Source organism: Diaporthe citri, assembly GCF_014595645.1.
Source record: "Diaporthe citri strain NFHF-8-4 chromosome Unknown scaffold_7, whole genome shotgun sequence".
Lineage (NCBI taxonomy): Eukaryota > Fungi > Ascomycota > Sordariomycetes > Diaporthales > Diaporthaceae > Diaporthe > Diaporthe citri.
Genome location: NW_025064852.1, coordinates 692,066 through 717,401, shown reverse-complemented (window position 1 = coordinate 717,401; position 25,336 = coordinate 692,066). Strand labels below are relative to the sequence as shown.

The following is a 25,336-nucleotide window of genomic DNA, read 5'->3' as shown; positions in this document are numbered from 1 at the left end:
CGCAGATTGCTGTCCAGCAAAGCCGCCAAAGCGACTGATTCCACATTCATACCCCCGTCCGATGCCCGCGACCTGAATGGTGCCCTCTTTCGCGTAACTGATGTTTCCACTTTGACACCAGGCACCAACAGCCCGGGGTCGAAAACACTGCTTCTCCCCGCCAAAATCTGAGCCTGGGCCCATCTTGAGCTGCGCTGACCACGAGTTCCGTTTTCTCAACACCTAGACTTCCATGCATTATTGACCACACAGGACATTGCTCTTCGAACACAGACCTAGAGAACTGGATTGGCGTCGCGCATGATGAATAAGGCGACAGACGAAACCTCGCCTGCGCACGACAGCAGCCGGCCATCCAGTCAACCATCTCGGCTTTGTCAGGCATGCCTGTCCGTTCTCGCGAGGGACAGCCTAGAGCTCAAAAAATGGTACCCTCACCACAGCAGCCTAGATGCCTTCACTGAAGCATCTCATACGAGGTGTTATATTTGCTCCTATCTGTTCTCATCACTAGACATCGACGACCGGGAAAATCTAAAGCTACTGGTCGGGGGAAAGGTGCCGGATCGAAAGGCCATCAACAAAAAAGTAATTGTGGGGAGTGATTTCTCGGATTTCTATGAAACTCACCCAGACCCTGTGGAAAGGGACGCCCGTTTTCGGGAATCTTTCGGCCAAACCACGTCCTGGGTTTCATTCACGATGATGAAGTTAATACAGTGGGAGGCGTGGGGACCGCTGGATGCTAATAATCCGCGTGATGCAGCTTATTGGCAGATCCAAGTCCGGCTGAACCCGATGTACGAGGCATACATCCCAACACACTTGAAGGCCCATCGCAGTTCCCTGAAAAAGCTGTGGAAAACTGTGGGGTTTGACCTGAGCAGCATGGCGCAAGCGCCCCTGGTCCTCACCCAGCAAGGTACGTGAATAGGTGCCCTGACGCGACGACGCAGGAACTTTCTGACCAGACACAGAGTTTAGGGAAGTCGGGCTGGTGGAAGATCTCCCCTCCAACACGCACTCAAAGGAGACCTGGACGACCGTTGAGGGATGGCTCCGGGAATGCTCTGAGAAGCACCATTGCTTGGCCAATACCAATCAGAACTGGTACCCGACTCGTTTGGTCGAGGTACTCTCGGATGACATGTTCAGGATAGTCCGCTCAGACTCCAGCTCTTTCGAGCGTGGGCGAGGTTATGTCACCCTGAGCCATCGGTGGGGCAACGGTGACTTCGCCAGACTCACGACCGAAAATCTTTCCGCCCTCGAAAAGGGCCAGCCTGTTGCGATGCTGCGGTTGATTTTCCGAGAAGCCCTGGTGGTTGCCCAGCGGATGAATATTCCGTACATCTGGATCGACTCGCTGTGCATTATCCAGGCCGGCGACGACTTTGCAGACTGGCGGAGGGAGTCTACAACGATGGCCGAAGTGTACTCCAACTCGCGTTGCAATATATCCGCTGACTGGGGTGACGACGATCACGGCTTGTTCTTCGAGAGGGACCCTCCCTATGACAGGCCCTGCAGTCTACAATTGCGGCTCAAGTCGCCTGAGAGTGGCGATGACACCTTGTCCAAGTCCACAACGACGCCAGATGCTGTTCCAGCTTGCATCATACTTCCTTACCGTTGGACGGAAGACATAATGGAGTCGCCTATAAACCGCCGCGGATGGGTAGTCCAGGAACGGCAGCTTGCGCCACGTGTGTTGCATTTCTCACCCCAGCAGGTCTCATGGGAATGCTGCGAGAAAGTGACGTTCGAGAAAGTACCATTGAACTTTATGGGCTCGCGACGTACGCGTTCCCGACTAGTTCATGAGCTGGACCCCAATAGCGTTCAGCGGAAACGCATGAAACGCCTCCAGCTCCATAACCCACAGAAAGCCGTCGACTGGCCGCGCATCGTGGCGCATTATTCCGCGTGTGGCCTGACCAAACAACAGGATGTACTGGTCGCCATTGCTGGAATAGCGAGGAGACTCTGTCCTGTCGTCAAGGACCTCTATGTCACGGGCCTGTGGGCAAAGTCTCTGCCCACAGCATTGTTATGGAAGCGCTCTGCACCCAAGGAAAGCCGCCCTCCTCCGGCAGAATATTTTGCACCGACTTTCTCCTGGGCAGCCTCTGATGGGGAAGTAACTTTGGAACATGAGAAAAATTTCTCAGAGTCTCAAATCATTGCGTCAGCTGTTTTCATAAGGCACCGGATGAAATCCCCTCCTCGTTCCCCTACCAAGGAGGTGCGACCAAGGTCCCCAGCTGGCGATGAAACCATAACAGACCACGTCTTCGGCCCTCTCACGAAACCGGAGGCAGAAGTCCGGATCCGAGGAATATTGAGATCGTGCAGTCGAGTTCCGCCACTGCCAGATCCGCATTCGCAGCTGTCCAATACCTCCGCCTGCCCATCAACCCACCTCGAGGACCCCGGCATTCAACTCTGTCGGGAGAACGGCACAGTCCTCGAGGTTCATAATGACCGTGCCGCCCGCGAGGGCGACGCGAGGGCGGACTCCACCATCTATTACTACGCGATCATTGAGCACTCGATTGTCCACCCCATAATGGATCCGGTAAGCGCTCAGTACCCCTACAACCATGCCACAGGCCTCTTCTTGAGATCGGTGGATGCGAGCATGGGCCGGTTTGAGCGGGTTGGTCGCGTGGAGTATTTTCGTGCTCGAGGCGCTGCCGATATACTCGAACCGCTCGGCAACGAGCGAGACTTGCCTGCCTGGAGTTACGACGAGACAACAGGGGAGCACACATTCTATATAGTCTGAAGTATACATCAACGGGACTTTCCATCAAATCGTGGTACATGATTGTTGTCGGTGAGATGGTCGACAGTGGTTCTTCAGGAACGCGCCAGGCCTTTGACATTTTGATCGGGCGGGCTTGGCGACGGCAATGGAAATAACGGGTGTCTCTCTGGCGAACCAAAGGTGCGGGAATGGGGCAGACAAATCTGCACTACGGCGAGGACGTTGTGAAATCGTAGTGGGATTCCATTTCTTACTCTGAAGCATCGACAACAGGGTGGCAGCATATCACGGGAGGATATGATGCATATACTTTGAGCTTCAGACTAAGGGAGATCCGAGGATGCTGCCTAATGATCGTACAAAAGAAAAACGCTATAACGAAGAAGATGTTCATCCTGACGTTGCCAAATCGTGGGAAATGTATTGGTCCTGCTAATCAGGAATAGCATAACAGTCTGCCTGCTCCTATCTGCCACTTTGATATCCCATCTACCACATGGCAATGCCAGTAATGAACCCCTCTTCAAGCTATCGACCTCCAAGATCAGCAAATAGCGCCCTTTACGACTGTGCTCCACTTGTCAGCATGGAACTGCTGCCCAGAAACCTGCGGCTCTAGATGCGACTCCGACCAGTAAGTGCAGTTCATCGTAAGAGTTTGGACCGAGGAAGCGATCTCGTGGTACGAGGAAAGTGACTTTTCGGTGTCTGCCTGTTGAAATAGGATGTCAACAGCCAGGTCAGAAAGGTTATGTGAAATAGGAGCTGAGCGGGTCAAATTATAAACACCGGGGGGGCGCGCCGCAACTCACATCGTTGCACCACCAGATCGCGCTGTTATAAGAACAGCTCACCTGGCCGCAGATACCCGGCCCCGGCCTCGACACGGGCGTGCCGGAGACGTGGTTGAGGTGGTCGATGCCTTCCCATATCGGGACCGCTTTGGCGGCATCGAAGCGGCCGCAGTCCGACCAGGTATCCTCCCTCTCCAAGACCTTGGAAGAGCCGTGGGTCTGTGCAAGTGTAGGGACATGTATCTCCTCGAAGGTACCAGACTCGTCTTCATAATTGGGGTTGATTTCCAGCAGCTGTTGGTAAACCTGCTGGACGGTGCCGTTTAGGACAGCCGTGCGGCCATCATGGCTGACCGGAACCTCCCACTGTAGGACCTCAACCGTGTACCCTGGCAGTGGTGGTTCTACACTGATTACCTGGGAAAAGTCCTTGCTTAGTCTTGAATCCTCGAGGCGGTTATTTCCCCGTGCTGGCTGGTGCAGGCTTACCTTGCCGAGAGCAAAAGCCCACAGGTACGCAACGACAAACTTGAGCATTTTTCCGATCAATCGAGGTGCCAGGTCTTGGTTGCAGGGAGAACAGAAATCGAGGGAAGCACAGTGGCGGTCGACCTAGAGGGAAACATTCGCAGGTTGAAGACAGACCCACGCAGGCTCGGCGATGTTCCAATATATTGGATCCTAGCCCATCGACACCTGTTGAGTCACCCGTCTGATTTCGAACGGACAAGGCAACGCGGACGAGTGACACCTGAGCAGGCTCAGTAACACGAACTGCCCCGACTGGCAAAGTGTCGTGCTCGCTGTGAAACACTAGGACGATAATGTATCCAAGAAGGAAGACGGGCAAACATCGAAAGCCGTCGCGTTGCCGAGGAATAGATGCACCGCTCTCGCCTGGATGTTGAGACTCATAGGCTTCCTGCCGAGACACAGAACGCGTACCTGCGAGACGCAAGCAAACCAGTGTCCACCTTCCCGTGGTGACCTGACCCTGGTAGGCCAATTATCTGCGTACTGCCATACAAAAAATCAAAACTGTGACCACAGATTGTTTGCCGGGTGTTTGACATGTTTTTTTCTCGATGGTTGAATCAGCACTGGCCACTTCAGCCACGGTTGTAGACGCCGTTCCTTGCAATAGGGCTCTGGCTGGCATACGTCAAATCACTCTCACTACCCCGGGCTCTGTGGCCACGGCTAAGAAATTGGCAACGGGGGACGGCATTGTTTGGAAAATCGGGTTGAGTTGAGAGAAAAGCTCATACAGATTGTGGTAATTTTCAATACGACGCCGTGCAAGCGTAACTTTGCTCCAGCAGTTTCCAAATTCTGCTCACAAAAGCTGGGAATCACCTGTAGTTGCTGTGCACTACAATCAAGCCTTGCAACAGATCCTTGAAATTTGGTACGGCAACTTTCGAAATTTCTGCTGGCCAGTATACGCGGACGGGGGCTTTGGGAGAAGGCACAGTCCAAACATCAATGCGGTGAGTTAGGTTTGGAGTACCATTTCCTTCCCGGCTTTCCGGTTGTTAAAGTTAAGGGGCACAGGAGCATCCTAGCAAGATGGGGTTACTCATCTGGCCTAATAACGTTATTAGTGCTTTGCCAAGCAGTGCTGTTTGGGACGCGTTGATACCCTTGTTAGGCACAGTGCCCCCATCCTTGTATTTAAGGATTCTCAAAAACACAAACAATAAGGTTTGGTTTGACGGCCTGGGTACATTAACTATGGGACATCCGGCACAGAAGGCGCAACTTTCTAAAGCTCGTCTTGTTTGGGTCTTGAATGTGCCCAGCTTGAATGCGACCCGAGGCCGACAATGCCAGGGAGATACTGATTGTACCTCTGATTGAAACAAGCAGTTGGGAGATCTGATCATTTGGAAACGCGCCCAGGTAGCTGCACCCGTTGATTGGTCGAAGACGGCCCCAGTAGACCAGTCCAGTTCGTGACTAGTCGATGAATGAACTCTACCAAGAGATTCATATATTACTGTCGAAGCCTTAATTTCCGCAGCCAATCTACCCGACACTGGCCTACAAGCTCTCCTCATTTGGCCCACAGCTCACTGTAGGGGGCTCATCATGACTGAAATAAATACATTTGCAGTTGTGATTTCAGGCAAAATTGTCCAGCAATCTTTGCAAGCCTCTAACCGTCGTCATTCGTTCTTTTCTGATTCTTCTTTTGGCTTCTATTGAGGGCCAATACCATTTGCAGGATGAAGCTCTCATCAGGTCTCGCGACACTGTCTCTATTTCTTGACTTTACGAGCGCTGGTAAAATTCGCTTTGGGTGTTCTCAGCTCGCCTATGGCGCATTTGACCCGTGAGTATTCAGGGAGCGACTGCAGAAGAGGAACATAGTGACGCATTGCTGACCTGCGGGCACCAGTCTCATCTTCCCTGGGCAGACCACGGCCGGGCATCTGCATCAGTTCAACGGAGGCAACGGCCTGAACTACACCCTTGACAAGGCGGACGTCGCTCCCGAGTCTACCTGCACGACATGCACGTTCGCCGAGAACTTCTCCAACTACTGGACCGCGACGCTGTTCTTCAAGGCCCGCAACGGCACGTTCCACCGGGTCGAGCAGATCCCCAACAGCGGGTTCGAACAGGGCACCGGCGGTGTGACGGTCTACTACGCCTACCCGGACGACGGGCGCAAGGTCACGAGCTTCCCGCCCGGGTTCCGCATGCTGGTCGGAAACCCTAACGCCCGCTCGTCGAAGGATCGGGCAAAGTCTGGCACGTTGACCTACTCCTGCCTGACGTCGCTCACCAGCAGGCCGATCGGCAAGAGCTCGATGCCGACTGAGCCATGCGCCGGCGGCATCATGGCCAACATCCGGTTCCCGCAGTGCTGGAACGGCAAGGACCTCGACTCGGACGACCACAGGAGCCACGTGGCATCTGCCGACGCCAAGGTCGAGAGCGGCGGCGTGTGCCCTTCCGACTTCCCGGTGCTGCTCCCGGAGATCTACATGGAGGTCGTCTGGGATACTACGCCGTTCAATGACCCTTCTATCTGGCCGGAAGATGGATCTCAGCCGTTCGTCTGGAGCCAGGGCGACCTCACCGGGTTCGGGGCCCACGCTGATTACATCTTCGGCTGGGAGGGGGACAAGTTGCAGCAGGCCATGGACAACAAGTGTGAAAACATGAAGTGTGACGCGCTGAAGACCCAGAGCATCGCGGATGGCAAGGCCTGTGCCAATACGCTTTCCCCTGCGCCGGCGGAGCAGCTCGATGGGTGGTTGGAGACCTTGCCCAACAACATCGTGGTCAATTAAAGCCAGAGAAGGAGCCTTGAATGTGTAGATAGTCTGCTTGTAGCCAGGAGCATGCCACATACCAGAGTTTTGCACCAAATAAGCTAGCACGTATTTGGGCAATTCATGTGAGTTCGAGCAACCGCTTTCGGCCTTTCGTTAGTAGTGAAGCATCTTTGGACGCGACAGCAATTTTTGGCCCTACGATTGCTGTTGGCCGCTGATCGTCTGTCGTAGAAACTTCACTTCTTGGATACTCCCGACACTGACAACAACACATTCGATTAAATATGATATCCCTCCTCTAGCCCACCCTCCAGAGGCTACCCTAGGGTACTACCGCGCAGGCAACTCTTGCGGCCTATTCTCAGTCCCCAACTCCAACGGGCGATCTTCCAAGAGCGTCTCGTGGGGCTTGTGCTCGACGCCCATCTCGTACGGGCCGTGACCTATTCCCAGCCGCTGCTTGTGGTGCGGCACCGAGCTATTGTTGAGCTCAATGGCGTAGTGCTGGTAGTTCTGCGAGACGGGGGGATCGTAGCCGCCATCGGCACGGTCGCTGGACGGGAGAGGCGCCATGGCCAAGGTCGCCGCGGCCCGTCGTCGCCGCCGGCGCCGGATGAAGAACCGGATGGCGCCCAAGGCGAGGCCCACGCCTAGGACCCCGCCCACGACACCACCGATGATGGGCCCGTTCGAGGAAGATGCATCGTCGTTGGTCACGTTGTCTAAATTGAGGCGGTCGTTAGTTCTACATACGCAAGGCAGAGAGGGCCGAGAGCCCAACAATTTACATACCGCTGGTGACGAAGAGAGCCTTCACTTCGTCATCGTGCCATTCCACCGAGTCAAGACCGCTAGTTGGCAGAAAGAATCATTAGTTCCACCCCCTCCATAAGGACAGGCGCGGGCCACCTACCCATTTTTATACCAATCGGCAACGGCCTGCGGCGGCTCATATTCCCCGGCATCAGCATCGTACTGGTGCTTCCAGGACAGCGAGGGCAAGTCGAGGACTCCGAGCCCCTGGGACCAGACATCGGGCTCCGTGTAGTTGCCGTGGCCGCCGGCGCCGGTGCCGCCCACGACGATCATCTGCCGGTTGTTCACGATGCACGCGTGGGAGCTGCGCGGCTCCGACGTCGTGTTGGCCCGGAACCAGACGAAGCCCGGGAGCGACAGCACGTACAGGTCCGACTTGACCATGTCGTCGCTGCCGTCGCGGAAGTCGTTGCCGCCGTACACGTATCTGCCGGGGGGAAAGGAGTCAGCCCGGCTTGTCTGGTCTGGTCACCCGGCCGAGAGACGGCTCAGGGAGTGAGCGTCAGGGAGGGAACAATTGAATGAGATCACGGACATTTCGTAGGTGCCATTGGAGCTTTGCACGCCCGCGACGCAGTGGCGGCCACGCGTGTCCGGGTTATCCCCCGACGTCTGTTGCCAATACCACCTGTCGTTTCCGACGTCGTAAAACGTCAGGTTTGCCGTGTCCATCATGAACTGGGCATTGTTGATCTGGTTGAAGTCCGGCAGGACATCCGCGAGCTGACCGCTAATGGGGAAGAAAAGACCGTTGCGGCCAAGGTTCTCTGCGCAGGCGGCGGCCCCGTAGATCGACGTGCCGTACCTGTTCAAGCCCGGGGCAGCCGAGACGTTGGCCCAAATCCTCGTCTCCATGTCGTACGTCAACAGACCCGGGGTCGGCAATTTGCTGGCCGTCCGGCACCGCGAGTCGGTAACATTGCTCTGGTAGCCACCGAGGTACAGAGCTTTGCCCTTACACGTTGCCGTCGAGGCTCCGTTCGTGCGCAAGAGCGGTATCAGCACGTCCGGGTTCGCCGGGTCCGGCCTGCTCCACTCGCCGCCGCCGTCGTCGTTGGCCGTAAACTGCCATAGCTCCGTCGTCGTAGGCAATTTGCCTTCGCGGGACCATCCACCCCACAGGTATGCAGTCGGTTGGTTGGGGTCGCTCCAGAACGCCGCTTTATTGAATGACGGGGCCGTCTGGTTCGTCACTTTGAACTGTACCGTTGAGTTAACCCATGACTCCTTAAGGCTTACCGACAAGGTATCCTTCACTGCCGCGAGACTGGTCAGTACTACAGCCCTATCTTCTAGTGTTTGAGGGTATCAAATACATGGCCATGCGGCGCTGGGGCCGTTCATCGCGATCGTCCCATTGACGAGCTGCGAAAACGATCCACCGGTGATATAGAGATGGTCGTTAAGAATAGTAACTTTGGATTCGATGTTAGAGGTGAGGGCTCGGCGCGCGGGGGTGGGCCATCGTACTTGCAGGCTCTCTCCTAGCCACAAAGTCTTCAGCCGACGGCGCAGAGGGAACGTTTTGGCAGGCTGCAAGCTGCCAAAGCAGCGGCGTCCCGTAACAAATATTCAACACCTTCATCTCCGAGAAATTAGGGAATAAAACCGCTATACAACAGCTTTTTCCGCAAGGAACCAAAGCGAGGTCGAAAAGGCGAGGGAAAGGGTGGTATCGGCCAACATTGGACATCAGGGGACGGTCGCCCTTTTCTTGAGCCTCGAGGCACTGGCAGCTGAGCCGCGATCGACACTGCTGAGTGATACGGGGGCTCTTGGCCACATTAGCGCTGAGAAAACGGAAAATCGGCTCTGTTTTGGAGATTGACAAGTAACAAAACCGTGGTAGGCAAGTAAGAGCGGATTACTTGGCTGTGGCACAATTAGTCTTCTCATATTCTAAGCTGCCAAGATGTCTCAGCCGCCCAGAGAATGGGCATTTTCAGCACATCCATAATGACGAAATTCTCATTTGTGTAAAGTGTAGCCTTGAAACTCTTTACTACAGGCGTGAGAATCAAGGAAACCTAGCCTTGAGGACTATAAGGAATCAAGAGAAAGGTGTTGGGCTCGCCGCTGCGAACTCAATGCCAGGTTTGACGCCCAGCTTGATGAGGAAATAGCGGCCAAGGAGCTCGAGAGGAATTCTGAGACGATGAATTTCGCAGACATTCAAGGTTCAGACTGAGAAGGTTGGTGCTCGTACTATTACCTTCTGTGCTTAGAGCTCTCCTCGTGGTCGCCGAGAATTGTCTCATACGCCCAGGAGTTTCCAGCTTTAGTCCTATTATCAACTCAAGGAAACTTATGGACTATTATTGTAATTCTAAGCCCCTTACCAAGTAGGCTCACAGTTAAGTGGACATTGCAATAAGAAGGTTGCAAGTTTAAGCCCACATTAACCCTTCATTCGTTTTACACCGCTTTGTACCCTGAAAATGAACATTAATTACACTAATATTTAGCAACGGGTCCAATGGATCATGGATTGAATTTGTTCGGGTCGCACGGTCTAGAGGGAATATCGAGCTGCCGGATTCACTACTAGAAGCAGGTGGTCAGCAAAGCTTAGTATAAGGCAAAGAACTCGCTCAAGGCTCCACGTATTACATCAAACATCAATACAACAGATTCACCATGACAGGAGATCTGTATCCACCATTAGATCCTAGCATTATGCGATGCACCAGGGGGCGGGTGGGGAAAGTGAAGCCTGGATTATTTTATACTTTGTAAAGAGTTTGCTGATTCGTTAGCTCAATGTCACACTGGCATTGGAGAATGTTGCTTGGGAAAAGGGGACACAGGTTGCAACGCGCCTGACAGCTGCAGGAACCATCCATGCCCATGGTTATGATGAGCACTGGGCCCGCGGTCCGTTCCGTTTGCGCCAACGAGCTGGAGCGAGCTGGTGGCGAAATACATGGTTCGGATGGCGGCCTGCCAAAATGTTTGCAGACTCGGTGAGCCGACCCGGCGAGCTGGGACCAGGCACGAATTGACTGCTCATCAATTGCTATCCGGTGGCAACCGGCGCGTGTGCGATACTATATGTCGGAGGAAGCAGAGTGGAGGGGTTTGCATGGGGTCAGCTCTTGGCACCTGCCACTTGAAGTTGGGAGCCAAGTAGCCAAGCCGGACGAACATATCTATCGCCTCTGCAGCGGTTCCTTCAGCCGGTTATCTGCCCACAAACATTGGCTCATGCGCGAGGAGAATTGCGGAATGATACCGTAACCTTCTAGAACATGACATTAGCGCTACTAGAAATTGGCATACTATATAAGGAGGCCAAAGCACTCGGCGCAACCTAGCGTGATGCCTTCGACCACGACACTGCCAGGTGCTCCTCACTGGCATATCCTCACCTCATCCCCTCAGACTCCAGACCTAGTCTCAGTGGATATACTAGCACGATGAAGGCCGTGACATTCATCATCGGTGCCTGCCTGGCTGCCTCAAGATGCCTGGCGACAGACACGATCAGCCCTGACCTGATCGAGGCCGACATCACCACCGCCGAGTAAGAACATTGAACGATAGACGTGACGGGCAATGAAACTGACAGATTCTCCAGGCTTGAGGAGATACTCTCAGACCTCAACGACATCGGCGACGCGAACGGCGGCAACCGAGCCTTCGGCCTGCCAGGCTTCAAGGCCAGCGTCGACTACGTCCTGGAGAGGATAGGCGCGACAGACGCCGCCGCCGGCCTCACCAACGAGACCTCGGCGCTAAAGACGTGGGTGCAGCCCTTCAACCACACCTTCGAGCAGACGCGCGAGATCAGCGTCACCGGCCCGGACGGGGAAGACGTCTACGTGCTCACCCTCCTGTACAACGCCGCCACGCCCGTGCCCGAGGGCGTCACGGGCGCCCTCGTCGACACCCCCGTCGACGACGAGCGGGGCTCCGGCTGCTTCGCGGACCAGTGGGAGGGCGTCGACGCGGCGGGCAAGATCGCCCTCGTGAAGCGCGGCGTGTGCGCCATCGCCGACAAGCTCAAGCTCGCCAAGAACGTAGGCGCCGTTGGCGCCCTCGTCTACCAGCCGCAGCCGGGCACCAACTTCTCCTCGGCCACGCTGTCGGCCGACAACATCGGGCTGCTCGTCCCCGCGGGGCTGATCCCGCTCGAGGTCGCGCAGGCCTGGCAGGCGCGCCTGGCTGCTGGGGAGGAGGTCAGCGGCACGCTGCTTGTGGATTCTATCTTCGAGACACGGGAGACGTGGAATGTCTTCAGCGAGACCACGGGGGGCGACCCTGACAGTGTGGTTGTTCTCGGCGCGCATCTTGACAGCGTGCAGGCTGGGCCGGGCGTCAATGACGACGGCAGTGGGACTTCTGGCCTGTTGGCTATTATCAACAGCGTGAGGAAGTACACCGGTCTGAAGAACAAGATCCGCTTCGCCTGGTGGGGGGCCGAGGAGAGCGGCCTGGTCGGCAGTCTGTACTACACGCGGAACCTGCCCGTTGAGGAGGTCAACAAGATCAAGTACTACTTCAACTACGACATGATAGGCTCGCCGTTCCCGGTGTTTGCCATCTACCAAAGTGAGAACAGTGGTGGTCCCGCGGAGGATCTGCTGGAGTATCTCACGGCTCAAGGCAAAGACGCATACTTTGGGTAAGTCCTCATTCAGCCCTCATAAAAAGTGGAAGACCGGAAAACTGACTCTACCTAGATCCTTCGGAACTGGCTCCGACTACGTTGGCTTTCTCAACCTCGGCATCCCGTCGAGCGGCATCTTCACCGGCGCCGGTGCTCCCACAGACCCCTGCTACCATCTCGCCTGCGATACCATCACCAACATCGACTTCGATGCCATCACCGTCAACACAAAGGCCGCGGGCAGACTGGCTGCTCAGCTGGCGCTATCTCTGGACGGGGTCCCGAGCAGGAACACCACTTCTTCCAACCTTAGGGGCAGGATGAAGATCACCGAGAGCTTCCAGAAGTGGGCGAGGGCCGAGGAGCGCGTGGCCCTGCAGAAGTCGTGCTCGCATGACACCCAGAATCGGTTGATATAGTACAGCTGTCATTTTGTGACTTAGTTGCGGTATCACTCAGTATTGCTGCCGTTTATTGATGCACCAAAAAAATGAAGAGAGACTTGTGTGTACTGTAGGAGATCCAAAAATATTGCTTGTGAAAGCTTTCTTCTTGCCTCGAGTGTTGCTGAGTAGCGCGTCCAGTTCTTGCCCAACACGGTCTTTCAGCCGTATGCCCCCAGTTTCCCTCCGCTCACAAAATTGCTGGCCAGGCAGCGTATAGAATGTTATATAGCTTGCCTTGAAACAGACGAAGATTGACCGCGCTTAAAAGCATTCAAGAAGCCGAGGCAGCACACGCTCTTCGGTATAAGTCCAAATCATTCCCGAGTCCTGCGTCTCCCACGTGGCACCAGTATAGAACGTGTTCCTCTTCCCCTGAAGCCCCAGCAGCTTTTTGTAAAAGCCGTCCCTGATAGCCCCGGGCTCCACCATGGTGTTGTACGGAGAGTGGTCGCTGAAGATGACCCACTCCGGGGTGGACGGCGGCAGGCCCCGAGCTTCTTGGACGCGGCGCACGACGGCCTCGACGTCACGCTGCACGGCCTCGCCGGGTTTTGGGTGCGGGATTCCGTAGTATACGTGAAAGAGGCCGGGCAGCTCGGGGATGGACGAGATGGCGTACGGGCCAGGGAGCGCGGGGATGCCGTAGGGTTGGTCCGGGTCGGCTCCCACTGCTGTGAAGTTGGGTGGGAAGCCCGTGTTCTTGATTATCCCGGTGTAGTAGCCGTTGGCGAAGAACTGCTGGAACAACGCTTCCTCTTCACTGTTTAGGTCGAAGCTGTCTCGAGCTTCGTAGACGTTGATGAGGGGCGCGGTGATCAGCACATTTCGGGCAATGATCAGTTTCTTGCCGTCGGGACTATCGACCAGTATGCGTGGTTGTCGAGATGCCTTGCGTGACATTGCAATGACCGAGGTGTTGAGCAAGACCTGGTCTCCTAAGAATTCCGTCACGCGTTCGTACAGCTCGTGAGTATTGTGATGCTCAGTCGTCAGCAATGAGTTTGTCGTAACCGCCTGGAATAGTCCTTGCCCGAATTGTTTCAGGACGTAAATTGTGGGAAGTTCGAGAATTGGGGAGTACCCTTGTTCGAAGTTGTAGAGGGTTGTCACTGCTCCGTCAATCTGGTACTTGTCCACGAATTCATGGAACGGAAGCAGAAGATCCTCGTCGACAGGATAATTCAGGTCGTATCCCGTCGCGATGTCCGGGTGCTTGCTCAACTGTTCACCGTAGGCAGCAAATCCAGACGCAGCTTCCTCTTGACTGGGAGGCTCCCAGTCCACGACCTCTCCCGTCTCGAAGTTGACAAATTGGGAAGAGCTGGACGAGAAGCCCGAGTAAGGAATGAGAGGGACGCCAAAGCGGGCAAAGTAATCAGTCGTGAGGTTGAATGGCTCGAACACCACCACGCCGATGTCGACAGTCACCCCGCTGGGATCGACATAAGTCTCCGCATGGCCTCCGAGCTGGGCCTTTGGCTCAATGACGGCGACGGAGAGGTTGTGGTCCACCAGCCGCACGGCGCTGTACGCTCCAGCAGATCCGCCTCCGATTATGGCGACATCGCGGTAGATTACCTGGTGCGGTTTGTAAGATTTTGGCGAGAATTCGGGCTCTTCAGCCTTTTCAGACTTATGCGCTGCTGCAAAGCAAAAGAGGAGAGCGATAAGGAGCCTTTGCATCATGCCGATTTGCTTCAAGTTGGCAGTGTGCTGACTATCGACAGCGATGAAGATGGACAGCGTACCTCCTGTCTTATAGTAACGCTCTTTTTCTGGCTGTGTGGGTGCTATACACTCATTTCGTATAAGAAGTGACAGGGAACGCCACAGCCGGTGTTATAGCCCATGTGTCGAGAGGATGAGTAAGTGCGGGTGTCAATCACCTGATTCTATGTCGGTGGGAGACGACAAGGGTGTTTACCATCCCTTGAACGGTTGACCAACAAGATACAGCCGCTTCTACCATATACGTGCCACAGTCGGGGGCTGTGGCGCATACCATTGGCTGCCGACATGTTGGTGTGGTCCATCCCTTGCACGCTTTCGATGAGGAGGCGCCCTCGTAAGCTGACCTGTGCAACGTCGATCGAGCGAATTCAATCTTAGGGCTGCATCGCAGGTAGATAGCCACATCGACACTATTGGAGCGAAGGATGCATGATCCATGGACGGCGCGGATCCATCAAAACATGGCGGAGTCAGCTGGTCAGAATTCACGTGGCTTGATAGATACCATGCTGGTTGAGAATGCCTTTGTTGGTACGCGAGCGCACATGACATAGAATATTTGTATTCTTTTAGTTCCTCTACTAAGCTGGAACGACAATGATTGTCCTAGTGGGACAAGAGACAATGTGGGTTGTAGGCAATTGCAGTCAAATTCGCTATGCAAGGCTTTAGACAGTGACTATTCAATCTTCTGCAAACCAGTGTTGTGTCGAGCGCACATGATATGGTAGAATAGGATGCATGCCGTTTGTAGCGGAGGAAGGGGATGATATCTGAGTATTTCATGGAATGTAATTCCTGTATGCCGTGTGCTAGAGGCGAGGTTTAGAGGGAAAGTACGTGCTTGGTAGAGATTATTTCCTTCAGCATCAAAGCCACAAAGTGTTTCCGGCTCGATATGCACACCTCGAAACTCGTTTATAAATTTCCACTTTAGTATGATCTCGCATAACCAACATCTCTCAAGACGATCCCGAAGGCCGGTGAGATTGGCACACTAGGAGCTTGACGGTGTAATGGGCTAAACTAAGGGGAGACAAGATTTCCTCCTTTACCATGTGCTGCGTTCTGTACGGGTAGCTTTGGCAGGCTTAACCAGATGATCAACGACAGCCCGAGGAGACCTAGTATTACGGGTTGTAGAACCGTCACTCCGAACCGCTGCGCCAGAACCCCTATAGCAAAAGGCAGTACAGAAGCTCCGCAGCCGCCCAGCGCAGCCACAAAGCCAATCACAACCACGTGCAAATGCTCTGGCAGTAACTTGGTCACAGCCGTTATTGCTGTTGGAAATAGGGGGCCGATGAAAAATCCCTGGAACGCAACAGCGACAGCAGAGACAATGAACCTCGGCACCAGCCAGAAAACTAGTTCGAGGCCTATGGTCAGGATGAGGTAGCACTAAAAGTTGATACTAGAGTCAGTATTATCCGTCATGCCCTTCTCATCCCTCTTCCAGTGGGGGCGATTAGAGCTCGTTCATCGAGGACGCACCGTGATAGCAAGTTTTATACCAAGCAAGTTCGTAACAAACGGGAGCATGCCCCGGCCCGCTGTGATGCCAAGCCAGTAGCCAGTGGCCACCATGCCACTGGCAAAAGGCGCACCATTGCGTTCTCTCAGCAAGAACTCGACGACCCATCCGCCAAGAGAAACTCTGTTGATAATAAAATTCAGCAAATATCGTGTAGGCTCTGGCAGCAGGGAGTGGGGAAGCAGATTTGGAAGCAGGCTGATGAGGACGTACTCGACACCAACATAGACGAGCACGAACAAGGCCGACAGCCACGCCGAACGGGCCTCGGGAAATGTGGTCAGAACTTGGCGCATGCTGGCTTTGGGTTGCCCTTCCCCTAATTTGGCCGCTCTCGCCCGATGAGAGGCTCCCGTGTAAGCCCAAAATGAGGTCGTGAGAGCGAGCATTTCCAAGGAACTAAGCCCGATCTGAATATTTCACATCGTTAACACCTGTAACAGCCATTGTCTTTGAGGAATTTCAATTCTCAATGAGTGCCTTTGTGGCGTTTCGAAGACTCCCCGTCGTGCTTCTGTGCCTTGGAATCTGGGACTGCTTACCATGACGTAGTAATAAGTATACCAAGGCAGATGATAACGCGTGATCATGGCAGTGGCGATGAGGGGGCTGATGACTGCTCCCACGCCATAGCAGGCATGCAAGAAACCCAGCAACTCGGTCACGCGCGGCAGGTTGCCTATCCATGCGTTCCAGGCCGAGTCGGAGAGGCCATTGCCCAGGCCTGCGATCATAAAAGAGACGACAAGTAATGGGTACGGGGGATGCAGGCAGTTTATGAGGGCGGAAACCAGGTGGCTCCCGCCACACAGGAGAGCGATGCCCCGCTGGCCGACGGCGTTGTGAAGCCTGGTGTTAAGGGTCCCCGACAACACGTAGCCGACGAGAGGTGCGAAAAAGACTATGGAGACAACCGTATAGCTGACCTGGTAGAACTCCTGAAGCTATGAAAGCAGCAAGCAATAGTCAGCTAAGTCTTTCTTCGGCATTGTAGACCGGGTTTCACACCCAACAATGGAATATACTGGGGGAGGACTGTCACACACATAGGGAAGGAAGGCCTGAGAACCTCATCATTAGCAATGTTCGGATCATTCTCTATGCACACACTGGCCTGATCACATACCCCGTAAGCAGCGTCGAAAAAGCCCAGCATTAGGAGACTCCAAAAACATGCGGCCACACGACCGATATTGGATCGCGGAACGTTCCATGCTTCACCCCGATTTTGTTCCGCAGTTTGAGGTGAAGGCAAGTTCGACTCTGCGTTCTCCTCGTCCTGGACAGTGCGAGCTGCGTCTGCAGCATTATCTTCAATCGTGAGCGCGCGGTCGCCGGAAATGTGCTGAGAAGTCTTCTCTGCGCTTCTCTTCGTTGTCATGGTTGGACTCTCCCCGTGCGGCGCAGGGTACATCATAGATCTTATTGTCCAGGTGTTAAAGCTGTCTATCTTACGGAACTTGCGCGGAGGCATTAAGTACACAAGCTCACTGGTTTCCCCCGTCACCACAGCGCTCATGACTATATTGAAATACCTGGGTAGATTCCTTAAAGGGGCAGTGCATCAAGCGGTGGGTCTGACGTCTGATATTAGAATATTCCTGATATTTACACACCTGGCCAGCAGAATGCCAACTGGCCCTCTTTTCTAACTTCCGCGCATGCACCGGAATACGGAAATGGTATTTACTATGTCAAGGTGGTTCGAGTCGTTTTGCGGCATTTTCGATGCCAAAGTCTGAGCGGACCATCAACGGAGGCCCTGGCCACGGCACATGTCAAAGACGACGTTTGTAACCGCGTGTATCTTACCAATGTAGCTGGTATGCAGTGTTACATCATCCCGCTCATATTATATTATTTGCAAGATATTGGGAGCACTCCACTTACAAGCATTGCAAACGTTAATTTTGGTTGTGTGTTTTCTACTGGCAGCTTTGGACCCACTATCTACATGGGCAAATGATAGAAAAAAACGACTTTTTGTGGAGAAGTAACAGATAAAGTTGCGGATGTTCACGGACGCGAGAAGTCTGGCTAGCTTTGGCATGTGTCATCTTGGATCGACGTGTCTAGGCCGTGCGCATCCGCTCTAATGTTCTCAAGTCAAGCTTTAGCCTTTTGCATGCGCGAATCTTGAAAACTCGATGCTTTGTCAGCCAATACTTACTCCCTCCTTCGATCGAGCTCTGAAATCTTGCGTCCGCGGCAGTGCCCCAGTCTCGAGCCACATACCTACGCACTCTGTTTGGCCTAGTAACTCGTGGGAGTCATGACGTCTGAATCTCCGGATTTGCAAGCCAATCGACGGCGCATGGAAGCCGGCGAGCTGTACTATGCCTTTACACCTGATCTCTTGGCCGACCGGCGCCGTGCCCAAGCCGCGTGCGAGCGCTTCAATCGGGCCGGGGAGTGTTCTCGCAGAGAGCTCGCCTTGATGGTGAAGGAGTGAGTGGAAACGGTTCCGCCAGAGCCACACCGCATGTACCGATTTTGAGGTAGTGGAACTAAATTCGTCTTCTCCAATGGCAGTGTTCTGAACGACAAGGCCCCCCTCCCGCCTCCTGCTTCGTCTCTTGAGGAGGACGAGCAACTCCTAGTCAATGAGCCCTGGATCGACGGGCCAGTCAAGATGGACTATGGATATAATGTCAAGTGAGAATTTCATATGTTCCCAAACATGCTCAAAGGTTCACCTTGGCGCACCGTCTCCATTCAGTACCGCGATATTGCTAACCACGCAGACTAAGCAGACTAGGGAAGAACGTGTACATCAATTTCAATAGCGTATGGTTGGACACATGCACCATCGAGGTTGGGGATCGCACTTTGATCGGCCCAAGTTGCTCATTTTACAGCGCCACGCACCCGCTTGATCCCAACTTGCGGAAAGGGACCCAGGGACCAGAGTATGGGAAGCCCGTCAAAATAGGCCCGGACTGCTGGTTCGGCGGCAACTGTATTGTTTTGCCGGGTGTCACCATTGGAAGAGGCGTGACTGTCGGCGCGGGGAGCGTCGTGACCAAGGACGTGCCTGAATTCGTCGCGGTTGCTGGTAATCCCGCGCGCGTCATAAAGGAGGTGCCGACGTCGGGAGAATATAGGATTTCTTGAGATCCTCTCTGTGATCTCATAGACTAAGCAGTACATAGAGCCCGCAAATTGGCCAGTGTTCGAGTATTTTCGCGCACACACAATAGATGGCTATTGAGAAATACGAAGCAGACAAAGAATTTTATCGAAGATCTCATTTTCCATCCTCTATACCTATACTTTCAATCTCTACATTTGCTGCATTGAGTCACAACGCGCTATATTTGAGGCCTCAAAGGTGTCCATGATAGGGAAGACCGGGCGTCCAGTCTTGGGGGGTCAGTTGGTCGACCGTCGCTTTAAAGACTTCCTACAAGAATAGTTAGTATTTTCTGTATTCTGATGCAGAGACTCGCAGATGGTGGGCTCATAGTCCTAGGTCATGCCTCTGTTTTCATATTGCTTGACCCTGAAATACTCACAAGTTTACAGAGAGTCTCATCTCCTGGAAGATGATTGCCTTTTGGAAGGGCAATTGGAAGCTTAATTGGCTCGCCCATGTAGCATACTCGCACATACCAGGACTGGCCTTGCGTCGTCTCGTCAGGTTGTCCTCGGTATAGCTCGAGGGCCAGGAAGGCAGCAAACGGAGGCCAGTGCCAACCAGGTTCGACCATGGCTCCAAGTGATGCCAGAATCCCAGCAATCGTTGAGTCGTGACAACTTAGGAGGCAGAGTCGAGCTGATTCTGTTGTTCGTGACCTCATGTCCAACATGCGTTGGACTGTCTCAGCAAGAGCCTTTCCAACCCCTAGTTCCCGGAATTCAGAGCTGTAGACATAACCGGCAAATTCCTCTTCGGCACAGATTCGCTCCATTGCCGCCCGCATCTCTGGGTCAAAGAACTGTATGGGTAAGTACTTGTGCATTTCGGTATGCGCTGTGGCCGATGAAATGGTGTCGAGGATTCCATGCAGCTTCCAGGGTTTTGAGTCTACGGCAATAGTGCTGCCATCAGGCATCCATTTACCCAGACTTTTTTGTATCATAGACATTTCAGTAGAGTTATTCCCTGGAAGGTGGTTAGCACGACGAGGTTGCGGGACTGTTTGCTGAACAACAGACATTTAATTGCGGCGCGTTTTGTGAACACATCGAGAAGCGTCTGGAATCTCGGGCAGTAGTCCTCTGGAGGCATTAGGGTTTCCTCTCGCGGACTGAGAACAGTGGCTGACAGCTGTGTAGGGTCGATTCTTCGCTTGTCAAGAGGATAAAGGCCCCTGAAAACCTGCTGCAGGGACAGAAAGGTCCGTTGATACTGTGTACTCCGTAAATATACCGTCTTTGGGTCATGAAGCTTTTGTGGTAGAAAATTCAAGTGGTCGATATATCTCGAACGGAGCTCGCGTCCAAGCTGGTGAGTGGTTTCTTGGCCCTTGGTGGTCAACTCGCCAAGATTGCTGTCAGAAGGTTAGCCATCGCCATGCCGAGTTATATCCATGTATCAATAAGAGTCACCGTTGATGGCACAAACCAATATACTGGCACGGACTTAGAGTCCGTGTGCGAGATTCCTGTCTCATTATCATGGCCCAGGAGAATGGCTCGAGTCGTCCGTTCGCGGAAAAGGGTCTCAGGGCATGTCCCGGGCTTTTTCAATGGCCAGACTTCCGGAAGTCCAGCCTGATTTAAACAGTACAGGAAATAGCGTCAGATTGGGCACCTAAAATCCCCCTTCTGCTCACAGTGGGCACAGAATCTCACCTTCTGAAAGCGCGGTTCATTATGAATTCTCTCTCCTACCAAAGTTTTATTAACCCTTGAAAGTTAACTGAGCTGGTGAAATAGCGTACCATGTCGAAAGAACTATTTCGGTGACAATTTGTTGATGGTTAGTTGTGTCTAGTCGTAGAATGGCACCGAATCATATTTGAATTCGTTGTCAGGTTGTCATGAAACTCACCACTTGTACGAGCTCCAGTCGAAGCCCTGGAGGAGGCGGGCCATGTTGCCGTTCCATCTGACAGCTGTCCATTCCATTAAGATTGTTCTGTCTCAATGTCTGTAATCATTAAAGACTGAACGGCAGATGGAGTCTTCATGTAGTATTTGAAAAGTTGGAAATTGAGTATCTCGGTCAGCCAACGTCGGCCCTGCCCAGCTTTTTGCGTCTGCCTGCCCAAGCAGCTCCTTCTTTCTGTCTGCCCACCCAGTACAAAGAAATAGCTGCATACGCCACCAGAAAAATGCACACTTCAAAATCTGACTCAGCGGGGCTTCAGCTACCCCGCTATACGCCAAGAGCATCTATTTACCTTCCTCACCTTTCATACCCTCTGCGCCCTGTGCACCGGTCCCTCGGTACACAGGGCATAAATGGTTTAATTAGCTCCTCGACTTGGCGAGCTGACGATACTCAGGTATTGCCGAGTTGGCAAATTACCTTGGAGGACTCATGAATTAATAGGTCTTACACGATGTTCTGCTCAGATAGTAGGAAAGCCTTTCGACCGATTTGATTATTTGGCATATGAGTACATCTATTCGACAACCACACAGAATCAAGTTTGGAAACCGCCAATACTGGAGACTTTCTCAATCAACTCGTCCTTAGCCAACAAGCCACTGTCGAACTGTTTTCTAATAGCAATCAGCCACTCCCGACGAGTGTGTCTTTCCAGATCTGCCTCGGACGGCCATCTATGGAGGGAAGCTAGTTAGCCACGCTTGGGTCAGAAGCTTGTTGGTCCCGGGGACCTTTTACTAGCTTTCTCAAAACATCATGTAGGGTACTAACTTCTCGAGGAGGTGAAAGACAATGCCTGCGCCTTGAGTGTCGTTCTTCTCAAAGACTTCGTACCGTAGGCACGTCTTCTCCACCTCACGGACCTTTGCGGCCAGGCCAAGGAGGACCTCCCGAACCTAACACCATTAGATCCTCCGGCTGGGCTCTAAGTGGAGCATGACAAAACTTGCCTCCGCTTCTTTCCCAGGCGCCGGGTGTAGAGTGCACCATAGCATGACCGGTTGGGATGCCATTGTGATGCTGAGTCGTATGACCGTGACGTTTCGAAAAGAATGGGAGCGCCGTGCGTCTCCGAAGTCCTCTTGAGAAAGTAAATCGAATGTATCAGTCAATATAGATCAGCGTTGAAAGCAGGTCGACAATTTTGATCTCGATGATGAACAAGTTTTGGAACGACAAGCCCCTTGTGACGTGTATTTGCAGATGGTCAGCTTTGACTTGAATCCTTCCAGGCAAGTTCTGATCTTGGTGGCTGCAAACCTGGCTAGGCTGCATGAGCAAACTTAGTTTGTTCCCCGAGAAGTCACTCAAGTCTTGCAATGAGTCGTGACCCGAGGCGGGATGTCTATTTAGTTGGATCGTCAAAGACCCCTGCGGAAATCCTAACCATCATGCATGGTGTACCTTTCCGATTGGTAAACTTGATCTGTCAGAATAGGCTTTGCCCAGTGTGTTACTAAAAGGCAACTATGAGGCGGGGAGTTAAATAATAAAGTTTGGGATCCTGGCGGAGGTGTAGTAGTTCGCGGACCCTGAACACAGTCCGCGTTACATCCGCAAAGCTTTGCATCACATCCCGCGCGAAATCTTACCCAAATATACTTCTTCAGAAACCAAATCCCCGAGAACTTTGTGAAAGCTTGATTTGTTTACACCATTACATGTGATGTTCAAGTCTTGTGATGGCCCCCAAAAATTCTGCATGGCTGCATACGTTCTTTGACGCATTGATACGTGGGACCTTGGACGGTGTACGGCATCACGAAGTTTCTTCTCGAGATCGGCATGGATGTACCGGTGTTTGGAAATGAAGTATGATGGAGATTTTGAGAGTGTTTGCACCAATATGCGCCTTACGAGAATATGCATTAAGCCCTCAAAGTCTGAATCCAGCGGTAACCCAAGAAGCTATTACTGAAACCAAAGGACCGATACTGCTCACTCCTTTCAAGGCTTTAATGTGCAACATTTCAAGCCCAAGTCCCGACATACGCCAAATTGTGCTCGCAAGATCAGATCGGGAAGAAGGGTGCACAATCCCATGATGTCGACAGTACTGGTAACTGGTGTAAGCTTCACTTAGCTCGTTTCCACTTCTGAGACGTCTGCTATGCTGACGATCGCACTCGGACATAGGGCGCTGGGTTCCTTGGATCTCATCTTGTCAGCCTATTGCTCGAGAAAGGACATACGGTCACCGCCATTGACTCACTGTGGACTGGCTATTCTGAGAATATAGTCAGACTTGAGAATCACCTAAGTTTCAAATTTATACAGTAAGTGTGGTATCAAATCCAACCAAATCTTTTTAGTCGGATTCGCTATGGTCACTGGTCTTGTCTTGGTGAAGCAACTCTAATCAATTTGAATTTATCTCAACATAGACACGATGTGACAAGACCGTTCCCAAAAGAGGTTCTCCAGGTAGACCGAATATACCACCTTGCCTGCCCAGCAAGCCCAAAGAGATTTGCCGAGGCACCTCTGGGCATTCTCGATACCTGTTTCCTGTATGTTGATTCCGTGGCTCTAATCTTATCATCAAGATGCTCCGAAATTCTGTATCAACTTTGAGGCTCGAGGAAATACTCGCTTAAAGCTTCTATCTCGAGGTCAAACGCGGATTTTCCGGCTCGTAAGATGACTTATGCTTTGCTAATTACGCCTCGGCAGTGGTACTAAGAATGTGTTGGACCTTGGTGCGAAGACAGGTGCAAGGGTCTTGTTGGCCAGCACTTCGGGTAAGTTTTCTCCCACTCCTACACCTCTGAGACTGGCAGTTGTACTGAGATCAATCTCTGTGTAGAGGTCTATGGCGACCCCCTCGTTTGCCCTCAGCCTGAAACTTACTGGGGCAACGTCAACTCATTCGGACCTAGATCTTGCTATGATGAGGGTAAGCGTGTAGCCGAGGCGCTCGCCTATGGCTACCGCCTCCAGCGAGGGGTTGATTTGCGCATCGCAAGGATCTTCAACGCCTACGGGCCCGGAATCCACCCTGCGGATGGCCGAGTCGTTCCCAACTTCATCGCCGCTGCGCTAGCAGGGAAGCCCATCAGCATCACGGGCGACGGCACAGCCAGCCGGTGTTTTCAGTACGGAGCAGATTGTGTGGCAGGCCTGCACAAGCTCATGGAGAGCTCGGTCCTTTCGCCGGTCAATATTGGCCGTGAAGAGGAGACAACCATCGGGGAGATCGCCAACATCATCAATGAGATTGTGGCGCGCAAGACTGGAAAGCCTCGTGTCCCAATCCGTTTCTTGCCCAGGCCGGATGATGACCCCTACCGTCGCGTCCCTGATGCCTCCAAGGCGCGGTCGATGCTTCATCATGAGGCCGAAACGGGCCTCCGGGAGGGACTCGACCGCACAGTTGACTGGTTCATGACTCTACCAGGGACTGCGAAGTTGTAGGCTAAAAACAAGACAGTCAAGTATTTGAACAGAACAGTAGCTCCAAAAGATTTGGTAGACTAGAGACCATGAATTGAAACAAGTATGGAGTTGAAAGTATTCTGCCAGTAATTTTCTTTCTGAAAGAAGTTGACGTTCCAGTGACCCGGGCCACTCTGAGGTGACTCCCACCTCCAACTACTTTCTTTTCCCCATAAAAAGGATGGTTTTATGTTTCCCCGGCCGCAGGTGAATATCACAACTTGAAGACAATAGTCATGGAGACGTGTTTGGTATGGAGCTGATGAGCAGCGTACCAGCACGACACATGTCCCCTGATGTGAAAGCCGACACATGTGATCATGATCTCACCAAAGCAAAATCAATAGTATCCAGCACAACAATTTTGTATTAGAATAGCTCGTATATGCAACTAGACGATAAATTCATGAATATCTTAAACGCAAGGGCAACAATCATTGTACTCCTCACCTGGATCCTCCCAGCGCACGAGCACTTTCGGTTTTGGAACGTGTTGCAGGTCCATGATGATGATCCATCGCCAGGGGCTGGGATTTGTTGAGATCTCGATGTGATAGTTACACACATTGCGAATCACTTCACTATTCGCTCAATCGCTCCCAGTGGTCATCAACACATGATTCAATTCCTAACTCGACACGTCAGTCTTCAGAGTACTTCGAGCCTGCTGATCTTTTCCTGGGATGTAAAGCTTATGCTCCTGGTGCAGGATGCGTCTTGAATACCCGGCTTTCCCCCGGGTGACAAATAGTTTACTTTGCCACAACTTCAAGGTTTCAATGGTTTCCTGCTTCAGGAGCCGCGAGCGCTTTGTTACAAGTCATACAAAATAATACTACCGGATCCTATACCTCC

General features: G+C 52.9%; 10 protein-coding genes across 10 annotated transcripts; 5 read left to right on the top strand and 5 right to left on the bottom strand.

The window, feature by feature from the left end:
- Nucleotides 1–702: 702 nt before the first annotated feature.
- On the top strand, nucleotides 703–2,788 carry INS49_013421 (uncharacterized protein; the record flags this gene model as incomplete). Its single annotated transcript, XM_043174120.1, has 3 exons — nucleotides 703–922; nucleotides 978–2,031; nucleotides 2,356–2,788. 3 exons carry the CDS (start codon nucleotides 703–705, stop codon nucleotides 2,786–2,788), a joined length of 1,707 nt encoding a protein of 568 aa, XP_043021065.1.
- Nucleotides 2,789–3,331: 543 nt separating this feature from the next.
- On the bottom strand, nucleotides 3,332–4,101 carry INS49_013420 (uncharacterized protein; the record flags this gene model as incomplete). The annotated part of the gene is made up of 3 exons (XM_043174119.1): nucleotides 3,332–3,337; nucleotides 3,625–3,981; nucleotides 4,054–4,101. 3 exons carry the CDS (start codon nucleotides 4,099–4,101, stop codon nucleotides 3,332–3,334), a joined length of 411 nt encoding a protein of 136 aa, XP_043021064.1.
- A 1,691-nt stretch (nucleotides 4,102–5,792) lies between these two features.
- On the top strand, nucleotides 5,793–6,866 carry INS49_013419 (uncharacterized protein; the record flags this gene model as incomplete). Its single annotated transcript, XM_043174118.1, has 2 exons — nucleotides 5,793–5,899; nucleotides 5,966–6,866. 2 exons carry the CDS (start codon nucleotides 5,793–5,795, stop codon nucleotides 6,864–6,866), a joined length of 1,008 nt encoding a protein of 335 aa, XP_043021063.1.
- A 315-nt stretch (nucleotides 6,867–7,181) lies between these two features.
- Nucleotides 7,182–9,252, bottom strand: INS49_013418 (uncharacterized protein; the record flags this gene model as incomplete). Its single annotated transcript, XM_043174117.1, has 6 exons — nucleotides 7,182–7,573; nucleotides 7,644–7,702; nucleotides 7,765–8,094; nucleotides 8,203–8,923; nucleotides 8,984–9,082; nucleotides 9,138–9,252. The coding sequence occupies 6 exons, from the start codon at nucleotides 9,250–9,252 to the stop codon at nucleotides 7,182–7,184; spliced, it is 1,716 nt and encodes a 571-aa protein (XP_043021062.1).
- Nucleotides 9,253–11,083: 1,831 nt separating this feature from the next.
- Nucleotides 11,084–12,695, top strand: INS49_013417 (uncharacterized protein; the record flags this gene model as incomplete). Its single annotated transcript, XM_043174116.1, has 3 exons — nucleotides 11,084–11,190; nucleotides 11,245–12,291; nucleotides 12,350–12,695. 3 exons carry the CDS (start codon nucleotides 11,084–11,086, stop codon nucleotides 12,693–12,695), a joined length of 1,500 nt encoding a protein of 499 aa, XP_043021061.1.
- Nucleotides 12,696–12,983: 288 nt separating this feature from the next.
- On the bottom strand, nucleotides 12,984–14,405 carry INS49_013416 (uncharacterized protein; the record flags this gene model as incomplete). The annotated part of the gene is made up of 1 exon (XM_043174115.1): nucleotides 12,984–14,405. One exon carries the CDS (start codon nucleotides 14,403–14,405, stop codon nucleotides 12,984–12,986), a length of 1,422 nt encoding a protein of 473 aa, XP_043021060.1.
- Nucleotides 14,406–15,479: 1,074 nt separating this feature from the next.
- INS49_013415 (uncharacterized protein) lies at nucleotides 15,480–17,368 on the bottom strand (the record flags this gene model as incomplete). The annotated part of the gene is made up of 5 exons (XM_043174114.1): nucleotides 15,480–15,854; nucleotides 15,948–16,397; nucleotides 16,530–16,931; nucleotides 17,034–17,048; nucleotides 17,114–17,368. 5 exons carry the CDS (start codon nucleotides 17,366–17,368, stop codon nucleotides 15,480–15,482), a joined length of 1,497 nt encoding a protein of 498 aa, XP_043021059.1.
- An 891-nt stretch (nucleotides 17,369–18,259) lies between these two features.
- Nucleotides 18,260–19,101, top strand: INS49_013414 (uncharacterized protein; the record flags this gene model as incomplete). Its single annotated transcript, XM_043174113.1, has 3 exons — nucleotides 18,260–18,435; nucleotides 18,490–18,642; nucleotides 18,741–19,101. The coding sequence occupies 3 exons, from the start codon at nucleotides 18,260–18,262 to the stop codon at nucleotides 19,099–19,101; spliced, it is 690 nt and encodes a 229-aa protein (XP_043021058.1).
- A 211-nt stretch (nucleotides 19,102–19,312) lies between these two features.
- Nucleotides 19,313–21,027, bottom strand: INS49_013413 (uncharacterized protein; the record flags this gene model as incomplete). Its single annotated transcript, XM_043174112.1, has 4 exons — nucleotides 19,313–19,390; nucleotides 19,590–20,092; nucleotides 20,146–20,480; nucleotides 20,984–21,027. 4 exons carry the CDS (start codon nucleotides 21,025–21,027, stop codon nucleotides 19,313–19,315), a joined length of 960 nt encoding a protein of 319 aa, XP_043021057.1.
- A 2,063-nt stretch (nucleotides 21,028–23,090) lies between these two features.
- Nucleotides 23,091–24,460, top strand: INS49_013412 (uncharacterized protein; the record flags this gene model as incomplete). The annotated part of the gene is made up of 4 exons (XM_043174111.1): nucleotides 23,091–23,114; nucleotides 23,183–23,322; nucleotides 23,720–23,787; nucleotides 23,853–24,460. 4 exons carry the CDS (start codon nucleotides 23,091–23,093, stop codon nucleotides 24,458–24,460), a joined length of 840 nt encoding a protein of 279 aa, XP_043021056.1.
- Between the last annotated feature and the right edge of the window lie 876 nt (nucleotides 24,461–25,336).